General features: G+C 37.6%; 1 protein-coding gene across 7 annotated transcripts in view; it reads left to right on the top strand.

Annotated features, from left to right (window-relative positions):
- MARCHF5 (membrane associated ring-CH-type finger 5) overlaps positions 1-12,442 on the top strand; it is a 52,238-nt gene that overhangs the window by 25,952 nt on the left and 13,844 nt on the right. For 4 of the 7 annotated variants that reach the window (XM_087765858.1, XM_087765856.1, XM_087765857.1 and 1 more), the window contains exons 4-6: positions 2,423-2,606; positions 3,038-3,204; positions 4,421-6,711. In XM_087765858.1, the coding sequence (XP_087621984.1) occupies positions 2,423-2,606; positions 3,038-3,204; positions 4,421-4,537 (468 nt within the window). In that variant the 3' untranslated portion in view covers positions 4,538-6,711. Of the gene's footprint in view, positions 1-2,422; positions 2,607-3,037; positions 3,205-4,420; positions 6,712-12,442 lie in introns of those variants that run through there. The other 3 variants (XR_015706504.1, XR_015706503.1, XM_087765859.1) reach the window with 1 other exon arrangement.

Below are 12,442 nucleotides of genomic sequence, written 5' to 3'. Positions count from 1 at the left end.
TTCCTCTACGCAGTTCTAATTTTACTTATACAACCTAGTCCTTATCCACGTAAGTCATATGGCACTACTTTTTCTTGAATTGTGTGATACTGCCCTGCAGTTCTACCAGTCATGCCATCTCAAGATTGTCTGCTATTTTGGTTCTGTTTGTATGTGATCTCATAGCAGAAATGTATATGACAACCACTTGAAGCGGAGCCCAAATGAGTTGATGCAGTCTCCTTGTACGAGGGTGGCCAGGGTCAAGTGGCTGCATAAGTGATGTATAATGACTCTCAACACCTCCTCCATTCCAGTAGATGAGTGTCTATATCACGGAACGGTACACTTAGGAATTTCCTCATCTGATATTTTGCTCCTGTTGTGGCCCTTACAGGAACATTGCAATCACCTGTCATACTACAATTAGACTTGGTGAAATGTACCAGACCTTATCTCCTTGCTCACTGCTACACTGAGCCTTTGTCTGTAGGAACTTATATGACCTTTTTAGCTTCTCTAGAACTACAGAACCAAATGGAAAGAGAAATGCTCCTTTCTGTAGTAGTTTTGCTTTTGAAATGAGGATCTGGCCTTAAGCAAAGGGAAGTTGTGGGTCTAGCTGAGCATCTGCACAGTTACAGCTTCACATCTACGTTAGTTTAGACAGCTGGTCAAATCCCAGGTATGAAGAATTAGCTGTTTTCCTCTGACTTAATGGTTTTTTTTGGTCATATGGCTGGCATGCTGGGTAAGAGAATAGCTTATTTTTGCTTATAATGGAGGAGATTAAACTGGGAGTGGAATGAAACTGTTCCACCCCTTTTACCACCCCAAATTTGCTAGGTTTAATACAGCTTGTTTCCTGATGCATTTCAGATTCCTTCAGTTGAAAGGCCAGAGAGAAGCACAAAAGCTATTTTTAAAGGTTAAGCTTCAAGATGGAGAAAAATAAATACAGAATTGACATTGTGACTACAGTGGTAGCTAAGTCAGTAACAAATCATATGGGATTACTGAAAACAGAGAAATAGCAATCTAAAGCAGAAACGACAAGATACTGAGGCTTTTTTTTTTGATGGACAAGGACTATAAGGAGAAAAAGGATAGCATCAGACATCACAATTTGGGTGGAAGATAGTGAAGAAGCTGGAAGACAAATGCTGAATGTTTTTTTGAAGGAATAATCTTTTGGTGGCAACAATATTAGTTATCCCCATTTTTAGAGGCTGTGGTATATAACATAACTTCCTGTTCTAGAAGAATAAATTGGAATGGTTTTCAAAGCAAGGCTAAAACGTACAGTTTGAAGGTACTGTGGTATGTTACCCTAGCTTCTTCCCTGTGTCCCACCTATTCCAGAAGTACTGTTTTTTTTTTTTAGTTTTGCTATTGTTGCATATTCTTACCACCTAATTCTAAGTTTTGTGCAAGTGGAGACTTGATAGCTTGTGGGGAAAACAAGAAGTCAATGAAGACATATCAGGAAATCCAGTGCCTGACAAATGTAATAACTACTAATTTAGTGGGTTTAGCCTTGCTGGATTCTTACAGAAAAAGTAATGAAACGGCTTATTCTTTCTAGAAGCCCTTCAAGGACTTTGTTAGCATTTAGTAATTCTTAAATTGAGACAATTCTAGAGGATATCTACCACTTTAATTTCTTTTTTTGTCCTCAGCCCTACTGCGGTTACTTATTTAAAATAAAAAGTATGTACTTTTTAGGAAAACATAATGCACAGTTCTGTTACAGTTTCAATACGTACATTTTATAAACTGCAAAGTCTGATTTTATGTGCCAGTAGAAAGGTTTAGACACATCAGTAGTGACTGTCCCTTTAAAGTTGTAGTACTAACCACGTTTAAAAATAAAGTACAAATGAAGATATGCTGCTATTTCCACTACAGTTGAAAATAATGTACCTCTTCCTGCATTGTCTAGAGAAGCAATACTTTTTAATACTGTGATCTCTGTTGCATAAGGTATTCCTAAATAACAATTTTATTATTAAAACATCCTGAGATACTTGCTATCAATTTATCCTTTAAAGACTAGTAACTGATCAATTTCTGTGTAGAATTAATCATTCTAAAATTGTAAATTCTTCTGTGCATTTTGGAAAGTATGCTCTTTTGGTATTTCAGATGTTTAAGCTTCTACAGAAGCACATGAAACTTTCCTTGAGATGGTAAGGAATTGTGTTACAGCTCTCTGCAAGATTAATGACTTGCAAATTAGGGCTGGTAGCTCGTCTGCATTACACTTGATAAGCAACCAAGGATGCAAAGGGAAAACTGAGTATGTTAGGTAAAACAGTATTATTCTTTTTTTCTTTAACTTAAAATGCGTGGGCAGCCCCAAACAAACTAGAATTTTTATAAGTTATATTCTTTGTTCAGTGTGGTCTTTGTTATGTTTGTCAACTATATACATATTTACCAGGTTGTGGGTCACAAAGAAGGTCTTGATGTCATGGAGAGAGCTGATCCTTTATTTCTTTTGATTGGACTTCCCACTATCCCAGTCATGCTAATACTGGGCAAGATGATTCGTTGGGAGGACTATGTGCTCAGACTGTGGCGCAAATACTCTAATAAGCTACAAATTTTGAACAGCATATTTCCAGGTAACATGATTAAATTTAAAAGGAAATATCAGGCTTGAATTGGTGCCTTTAGAAGATGGGGATAGGCGAGTAGTTTTTGCCATTCTTAAGTGAAAGTGATAACACCTTCCCTCTATTTTTATGTTCAGTCTATTTAGAGTGTGTTTGAATAGTACCTAGCGAGAAAGGTGGGGCAAGAGGAACAGGAGCATGTTTCGATTAAGGCCTTAGTAACAAAACAAGCTACTAAAAATTATGGGTCTTAAATGACTGTATTCATTTTTACTTTCAGATAACAGAAACGGAATATTCACTGTGAAGAGGGATAGTTCTCAAAGTAATTGGGCTATAGATTTATAATGGAGTTGGGGGGTGGGCACTAATGTGCTTTCTGTGTCCTGTTTGAGGTAGTGGCTATGTAACCTTTTCTTCCCCCACTCTCACTCCTTTAGGCATTGGATGTCCTGTTCCTCGTATTCCAGCAGAGGCCAACCCTTTGGCAGATCATGTCTCTGCCACACGTATTCTATGTGGAGCTCTAGTTTTCCCTACTATTGCCACGATAGTTGGCAAGCTGATGTTCAGCAGTGTTAACTCAAATTTACAAAGGACAATCTTGGTAAGATTCGCTATTGTTTGTTTCATAAATGATTATAATATGGGAATATGAAGTGTTGTGTTGTGGGGGAGGGAGGAAAAGCAAAAAGGAACATAAATTGATCTAGAACTTAAGAGTGGCATTTGATTAAGGGAAGAGGTCTTTTCTAAGATTGCTTATCTTGGCAGTGGACAAGCTTCATGTGTGTGAGAGACTTTGTCATTGTGACCGAAACTAATCTGAATTCTAGACAAGGCTGAAACTTGTATCTGGTACTGTACTAGGCAGATCTTAGCAGTAACAAAGGGTGATAATGAAGATGAGAAACCAGCATCTTCCAAGAACAATCTCTGCAAGGGAAGACTGGGGGTTTATATTATCAACCTTTTCATATTAGCTTCTGTTTACTAATTCTTTGAGAGAATCCCTTTGTTACTTATTTTAATAAGGAGAGGAAAATAAACTCTCCGTAGAAGAGTCAAAGAGACAAAGAGAGGAGACAGTCTCTTCCTTTGTGAATAACCTCTCTGGCTTGCAGCCTTTCAAGGGGAAGCACGCGGAGTTTGCAAGGTGGTATCCCTGGTCATCTGACTGTCACTTCAGCCCCTGTTTTCAACTCCAATATGTTAATGCACCCCTCCCTTCCACATGGAAGAGACAGTGATAGTACAACCATTCCTGCAGAGTAAAGGCGGCTTAGTGTCTTGTCTTATTTTGAAGACTTGAGATAAACAAACATACTGTCAAACTTCCGAGGGAAAAAAAAGTCTGTTTTACAAAAAACAGATTTTATGTCACTCCACACTTGCTTTTGGCAAGTGGCCTTTTTCATAGTGATTACAGAATGGTAATTACTATTATTCCTTGTGTCATGTATAGTATATATTCAGAGAAGGGAGGAAAGCAGATACATATCTGCATTTTACTTTGTTCTTTAAATAGGGTGTATTTTGATTTTTTTTAGAGTATTTGTCAGACTTCCAAGCAAATAAAAGCTTTCAAAAGGTTTTATAGATCCGGTATGTAGTCCCTTTAAGTAACACTAACCTCTGCAATAGTGCATTGTGACAAGAAACTTTGAGATGTTCATTTGGAATTGTCCTAATTAGCTAAACTTGAAAAGAAAATGCTATATGATTGGAAAATAAATCTTCTTTGACCAGAAATTTTTAAAAAGAACATTTGCAATGATATGACACTGAACTGTGCAGGTTTTCAAAATATCTTTTTATTTCAGGGTGGAATTGCTTTTGTTGCTATAAAAGGAGCTTTTAAGGTTTACTTCAAACAGCAGCAATATTTGCGCCAAGCTCACCGCAAAATTTTAAATTATCCTGAGCAAGAAGGAGCGTAAGGCTGTGATCTCCAGATGTCGTACAGTCGCACCTAACAGGTTTCCATGTTGTATTGGTCCCATCATTATCGCACAGTAGTGGAGAATTGTGATAAGTTGCTGCTCCTATTTTTTTCTTTAAATATAATAAAGCACTGTCTTGTGGCAGGGTAAATCCTTTCAGCAACCACTGAACCTAAGAATGTGACTTGGCTTTCATTATTTTTGGGTATTTTTGTTGGGCAACAAGCTTGTGAATTATTTTCTTTGAACCAATATGCTGAATGGAAAAAAAAAAAGCATCAACTACAGAAAAAGAACATTTTAAATTGTGTAGTTAATGTAGGCTATATCCAAATGCCTCTTCTATACGTGTTTTCATACCCACACTATCATCGAGTTCAGCATTTCACACAATGAAGGGAATTTTTTTTAGAAAGCAAATGTGAGTCATTACCAAGGAGAAGTAATTGTGGGACATCAGTCAATAAAGATTTCCTTGGTTTTCGCTGGTATCAAACAGGGAGCGTAAAATACTCAAATGCCTGGTCAGAGAAGGCAGAAGATGGATCACTCTCTACAGGACTCGTGTGTCAGCTTTAGCCACCTAAGTACTAGGTGTTGAAATTAGCATGGCTTCCAGGTGACTATTTTATTACTGATAATTTTTACTGTTTTGTAACTGGTGCTGGATAGCATTTTTTTTTTCCTCCACAGTAAAATAATTACATGGGGGGAAGTAAATTTCAGTTGCTTATTTTATAGTTAAGTATTACAGCACTTTTTTAGTTTTCATGATCCTCTTGATTATGTAAATATCCATACAAGTACAAAGAGCAGTAGAAGTGTGAGGAAATGATATTGGACACTAAAGCTACATTTAAGCTGACAGATTAGGGAATCCTTTCAAACTTCCAGACCTGGGTGCATAACATGGCTCTGTACCAGGGCTGGGCTCTCTTCTGCCCATAGCAGCTCCAGTGGAAGGACAGACGGTGGAAGGATCAGCTGGCAGGGGGCAACACTACACTTTGGGTACCTCATCTGAGCATGGTACATAGCAGCAGGCTAGGCACTCTTGACAAGACAACTTGGCTTCGTTCTGTAAAGGACTAAAGAATAAATCTTAAATGTGTAATAAACTAAGTTTATTTATACAGTAAGCTTTACTGTTACAATATGTTCAAAGTAGCCATCTGAGGGAGACATTAGCACTTCAGTTATTTGATGTATTTATAAACTTAATTTCAAGAGAAATTAACTGTTTTGTGAAGTTAAATTTTGACAAACATAATACGGACGTTTAGTATTCATACCAGACCTAACTTAGATTTAGTACTTGAAGTTTTTTCTTAACAACAACTTATTTGTTTTTCTCAAAATTGGTTGGTATTTTTTTTCCCCCCTTGTTCATATTAGTATGTCAAATGCATGGAGAAAGGTTTAAAAAAAATCTTTTAGTGGAAGTATTCATAAGTAAATATTGCTTTTCACCAGAAATGAAGTAAATGCAGAATGGACTTCATATTTGACTGCAATAATGTATGTTAGAGAAATTCAAAATATGGTACCTTTTCTATAGTATGTTTATCTTAATTACTGAGATGTAATATTTTAGAACTGTACAGAAGTGTATATAATGACCAACTAGTATTCCAAAACTATACAGGTATTGAAAATTATACATTCGATCAATATCAAATACTTTTGAGGTTCTTGCTGTAACTGAAGAATTACTATAATCTTGTAAGTCTGCTGATTATATTTGTCTTAGTGGGCTCACTTTTATATAAAACTCTAAATATAGAGCAGCAACCTCTGAAAGTTGCTGCTTTCTGTAAGATAGTCTTGAAACAATATAATATGTATTTCTTACAGAATTCCTCATTTCGAGAAAACAGCTTTTCAGTGGTCTTCACTGTATATATTTCCAACCAATTTATTACTGTTTTTTAAAGTCTCATGAAGAATTGAATGATGCAGATGAGTGGGTTTGCAACTTGTTCCATGGGAAAGCTCATTGTCTCCTCTGGAAGTTAAAGCTATTGTAAAAATACAATTATAAAAATACTGTATGGATTATAAAATGATTTCACCTGAGTAGCAGAAGGTCATTACTCTGTTGTAAATCTTGTTTTTAAGTATTGCAAATTACAGTTACGTTGAATTAGGTTGAATAAATATTTTTTACACTCCCTAGTGTTGTTTTGTCAGTTGAACAAAAGCCTGTAGCAAAACTTCAGAATGAAAAATGTGTTTAGTTTTAATGCATATCTAAGGATTTATATAATCAATTTTAAGTTGACAGCCTACGGGATGTCTTGGGGATGAAGGAAGAATCACTGTAAGACTTTAAACTTACTTTTACGTTTCTTATATTTTATTTGTCCTCTCTAGTGATCAATAAATGATGTAGGGGAATGCATTTCTCAAGCATTTAAAGCAAAAGAATTGTTGCAACACGAACAACTTGTGGTAATACAGAACGGGGGTTGGGGGTTACTCCGTATCTCTGGGTTGGCTGATGTGCAGCATTTGTTTGGGGAATTCACTGATCCGTCTTCATTGAGAAAGATAATACTGCCTGTAGGAAGTATTTTTTTCATTAGTGGCTAATTTATGTCCTGTTACTTTCAGAACAAGGAATATGAGAAGTTATCTAGCATTTCTCAGTGTAATCTTCTTATCTGTAACTTGGTTTCTCTTAACCTTCCGTTACATCAACATAAAGGCACAAATTATCTGAGCCTTGATTATGTAAATACATAGGAGATGCTTCTCCCCTTCTCCCTGCCCTCCTATCTTAAACCCTTAGATTTAGATGGAACCCTACTATACTTTTCACTATTTTTTTGTTTGAATGGTGGTTCTTTCCTTCATCCTCTTTCCCCTGCAAAAGCTTTTCTTTGTAACAATTTGCAGGAGTTGCCTGGTTTGAAGTATATTAATTCCCTCCTCATCTGGAGTTGTTTCTGAAAGGTTAGCTGTCTCCCTTGGTTATCAGAGAAGGATCCAACCATGCAGCTATTTAAGGCCTCTCCAGCATTTAAAGTAGTTCTGTCCTTGTAAGAAAAGATATGCTTAGGTTTAGAATTAGGTTAGTATTACCTACTTTAACTGAGGACACAATTTTTACTAGAATTTCAGCTGCATAATGTTTATCACGGCAGCTGTGAGGATTCCCTGTTTTTAAATGCGTACTGTGGAACTTGGACAAGTTTATGCAGTAGGTGTTGGGGGTTATTTGGAGTAGCTTTTTACTGGCTGCCTTTTCGAAAAGTTTTAACCACAGACAGGTATGTCTGTCTGTTTGCATAGTGGTTTTTACTGATGGAGAGACCTGGGAGAAGTAGAACTACAAAGGTTACGGACCCATTTACTGTTGCACCAGTAATCTTGCTTTTGGAGCCCTGTATTTAATGTTCTACGTCCACGCCACTTTCTATTCAGGTTTTCTTTTTTTGAAGAACTAGGATCAAATTTGCTTAATGCATCACTGACTACAGTCATGTTATCTGTTCTCATACAAAATGCTGTGCTCACTGCTCCTGCTTCCCATTTTAAAGTACAAATGTCACTGACAAGTCTGGGTTTGGAATTTTTTTTCTAGTAGGCAACTGCTGCTGAACCTTGTGTTGATGTGGGCTTTGATTGTTGGTTTGTGTTTAGGTTTTTTTATTGGTTGGTTGTTGGTTTTGGGGTTGGTTTGTTTTTAAGGCATGCCGGGGTGGGGGATGATAGAGGAAAGCATGAGATAGGGTCATAGGTGAAAGCTAGGAGATTCTAAAAAACAGTCTTAGCAGTTGTCTTCTGAGTAACAGGCCCCTTCCTTTCACCTTGCAAAGTCAGTACTCTGCTCTCCATAGTCTGAAACAGAACTTACTATCCAAACCCAAAAAGAGCTGAGTGTTCATTAGTTCTTGTGCAGTTTGAGAATAAGTTTTTTTGGGTTTGCAAGGTGATTACAATGGAAGTGGTTCTGTTTTGGCATGTAAGTGTTACTAATCACCTTTAATTTTCATCCTATTTTTTCTCAAAAGATGGGGACACGTGGCTTGTTGACTGGGATGGCACTTGTTAGATTGAAAGAAACTTCAAGGAGGCTGACAGTTAACTAGTGTGTTAGCCTGGGAGAGGAACTGTTTATGGAAACTAGCCTTTGTCCTGAATTTTCAGAAGTTTTTATTAATTCCAGTATATTTGTGTGTGTGTATAAATAAATTTCTTGGCTATAGGTAAGTATATGTAAATAGCAGTATCTTGGAAAATGGTTCTTGCTAGGACTGAGGCAACAGTTTAATCCATCACACTACTAACACACTGTCAGGCTCAACTCTATTTGCATTTTTGTCAACTAAATAGAATTCGATGCAGGCAGTATTTAAGATGACCTAAAAACATTAAGGCTGCGCAGTGTTAATGATCTACTTTCTTCTTCGCTATTCCAAATGGCTTAATTTCTTTTCACTTTAACATTTGAAGAATTCAGCTGTTGCCATCTTGCTTACTTTTAGCTCCATTTCCCTAAACTGAGACCTTTGACTCTTCAATTACCATGACTTACTGATAATTTATTCTTACTGTTTCTCCCTGGGCTTTCAGGGGGGGAAGAAAACTTGAAACGCTTCAAGAAGCCACACATACTCTTTGATATTTAACTTAATGATGTAATGATGTACTCTTCTCATATGTACTCAGAATACACCACTAAATCTGGCAGTACATCATCCTCCTGATCCTCACAGCCCCTCAGTACCTGAACTACCGTCTTCTAACCCTGTTGACTGAAAAGGCACATCGTCTCCCACTAGTCTCTCACACTTGCTGTGACCTGGGCAAAGATTCTCACTTTAATCTGTTTCAGTAAATTCCAGCATAATCTGGGGACATCAGAAGCCAGTGTTCCTTAATGAGTTGCTTCAGTTCTTGTAGGCACTGAGGCCATGACTTCTTTCTTCATTGCTGTTTAGCAGGTTGCCCTATTGGAATGCGCTGTAAAACTAGAAGTATTTGTGCCAAGGTTTGCCCAGCATTTCAACCATGCAAATTCTTTCTGCTTTACTAATTTATAGAAGCCCAGGGTAGGCTTTATTAATTCATTTCGAGGCCTTATTCAAGAGCTTGGGTAATACAGGTCACTTTCCAGAAAGGCAGCAGTTGCAAGGCATGTGTGCAAAGAGAACATGGGGGGGGAGGGGGGGGGGGCGGAATCTGCAAACAGGGATGAACTATCTCCATTAGATCATGGCCCCTATACCTCAAGAAGGTTTGAAGATCTGTGGCCTCCCTGTCCATTCTTGCCAGTTAGTTATTCACATGCTCTAGATATTTAATTGCTTTTGCACCTCTGAATATTGTGAGCATAAAGCAGCTATTTCTGGTTGTACTATACCAAATAGTTAAGTAGAAAAGTTCCATTCCAGAACTACTAAAAGCAAATAGAAGACATGACTTGAAACTGCCTCAACTAAACAGCTCAGCAGCACCTGTCAAAACATATCTTGCAGGCACCTCATTTAATGCTGGATGACTAAGCCATGGAAAAGCAATTGCCTAAGCAGTGGGCCTCCATAGGAAGTACTATGCTTATTTAAAAAAAAAAAATATTATGCAACTTATTTCTAGCTTCAGACCACTCTGATACAGCATGCACAGCTTGATGGTTTGGGTGGTTTGTATTTTTCACTTGCTCCTCCACTCTTACTACAACTTAGTAGCACTTAGCTGCAGCTAATGGGAGTTGATAAAGGAACACACTGATCTGAGTATTTACTGTATGTCTGACTATTCTGTGAGTAATTGTAACTTCTTTGCCATGAATCATTACAAGAAGCTAATATCCCTCCTTCCTACCTATGCAAGAGCCTCCCCCTACCAATTTTCCAGACACTTCTCATGTACAGAAGACAGGAATACCTACGATAGCACAGAATCAAATTTTATTTTGATGAAAATTAAGAGTGGTTATTTTTTCTGCAGCAAAATGGGAGCTGGTTCAGAAGTGTTCGACTAACTTGACAGAAGAAAATCTCTACCACCTTACCTCCCTTGCATAGTTCTAGGTTAAGGATCCCATGCATAATTCAGAGTTTGTTAGTAGGATAGCTTGCAGCATTACTCTTGCATGAGCTGCTTGCATTACTCTGTTTCAGACAAGACCACGGTGGAGGAGGAAAGTCCTGCTTCTCCAGTATATTTGCACTTCAGCTTCAGGGATTTTTATATGTTTTTTTTAATCCAAGACAGATGTTGCTTAAATATAAATAATGTTATAATAACTCCTGGATGAGAAGCGTTGCAGAAGCTTTATGGAAGGCAAGTTACATGATTAAAGCGGGGGGGGTGGGGGCTGAAGGAGTAAAAACTTAACTGAAGATCATTTCAGAGGTAGAAAAAAATGCCATTTTGACCTCCTGAGTCTGAGACTTGGACCAAACTCCCTCAGTACCAAGCTATGAACACTGTTGCTAACCTATAAGGAGAATTCAGTTTGAACTTCATTAAACAAAGGTTTCAGTTTTTTCTTAAATTCTTTGGTACCCTTTAAATGTAAAGCAGTGGCTTTTTGTTCTGTCAGTGGTTTCTTTTGAAAAAGCAATGGTATCTTTTAACTGCGGGGTTCTCTACCCCAGAGTGTTGTTAAATTCCAAGGTACTATAAAAATGAAAGTGCTTTCCACTTAGCATAAATTAAATACCATGCAACACAACTGACCTTCCCACATTACCAAGTGCCGTCTCCTATCGCAGTAGCAGAATTGTGCTATGTATTTAAGTCGCACACCACCTTGCCAGTAACTAGGCTTCTTTTTCCATCTCATTTCAAAGAGGAATGAAAATGCAAACTAACCTAAGGAGTAAATTCACAGGTGATTTCAAAAGTATGGGTGCTTGCATTTCTTTGTTCAGCTCTAGATTCTTTATGAACGGAGTTGTTCCATTTTCCTTTCTAAAGGGGCTCAAAAGTGAAAGCCTTTCCGGTTAACAGGTGGTGAGACTCATTACACAGATTTATTTTTTTAACTACATTTATAATATTTACATGTAGCTATTTATATGCCAAATGACAGAAAATGTATGTGTATTTCCTGAGCCTTCAGGTCTTAAACTATTTTGGATAGAGTCGGAGTAGGTGATCAGAGACGACGGCCGGTAACATTTCTCTCAGCAGCTCCTGCTCAAAGCATTTCCATTCTTGCTGAGCTAAATCACATGCACTATGTGTTGGAATCCCTTTATATAACACTTAAGAGTAGAGTCATTAGTAGCCCACAGAAATATTTTGTCATAATCTACAGATTAGGACCAAGAAAAATATAAAACAGCTTTACTAGTGGAATCTGTGGAGACAGTTTAGAGATGATTCCTGCAACACACCACAGAAATTGCCCCAGATGTCAGGGGTCGTCTTGTCTCCTCAAAAAACAGAGCATCGTGGGGCCTTTCTTGACCAAGCACAAATCTCGAGTACATCCTCTGCAAAGGTCAATACCTTATGGCTTGCAGCACTGAGCTCTCTGTGCCTCAGTCTTTTTAACTAAGTACCGAGAGAGGGAAAAATCCCTGCATGGAAAACTGCCATTGCAGACAGTGTAATTATAGGAGGTTGTTAGAATGGGAAACAATGCTGCAGACACCTCCCAAAACTGCGTGCGATACCTGTATAAACTAACTTTACTAGCTTCTTACTGTCAAAATGGTGGCCAAAGTCCTTATTTATTGCAGCTGGCATTCAGATGTTCTGTAAGTAATTATTTGCAAACCTGCAACGGACAAGCAGAATGAGTCTTCCATAGTTATCCTATTTGTCCTTGTTACCACATTAATTAAATACCATAAATCTCACTTAGAGGGTCTCACCATTGAGGAATACAGCCATTTATGGCATCTGCATATGAAGAGTTTAAAGAAAGTCAAAACAAATCAT

The sequence above is a fragment of the Nipponia nippon genome, unplaced genomic scaffold, assembly GCF_047370975.1.
Source record: "Nipponia nippon isolate SJK-2023a ecotype South Korea unplaced genomic scaffold, ASM4737097v1 scaffold_3, whole genome shotgun sequence".
Taxonomy (NCBI): Eukaryota; Metazoa; Chordata; class Aves; order Pelecaniformes; family Threskiornithidae; genus Nipponia; species Nipponia nippon.
Note: the sequence above shows the minus strand (reverse complement) of the source record. Positions and strands in the feature narration are given on the sequence as shown.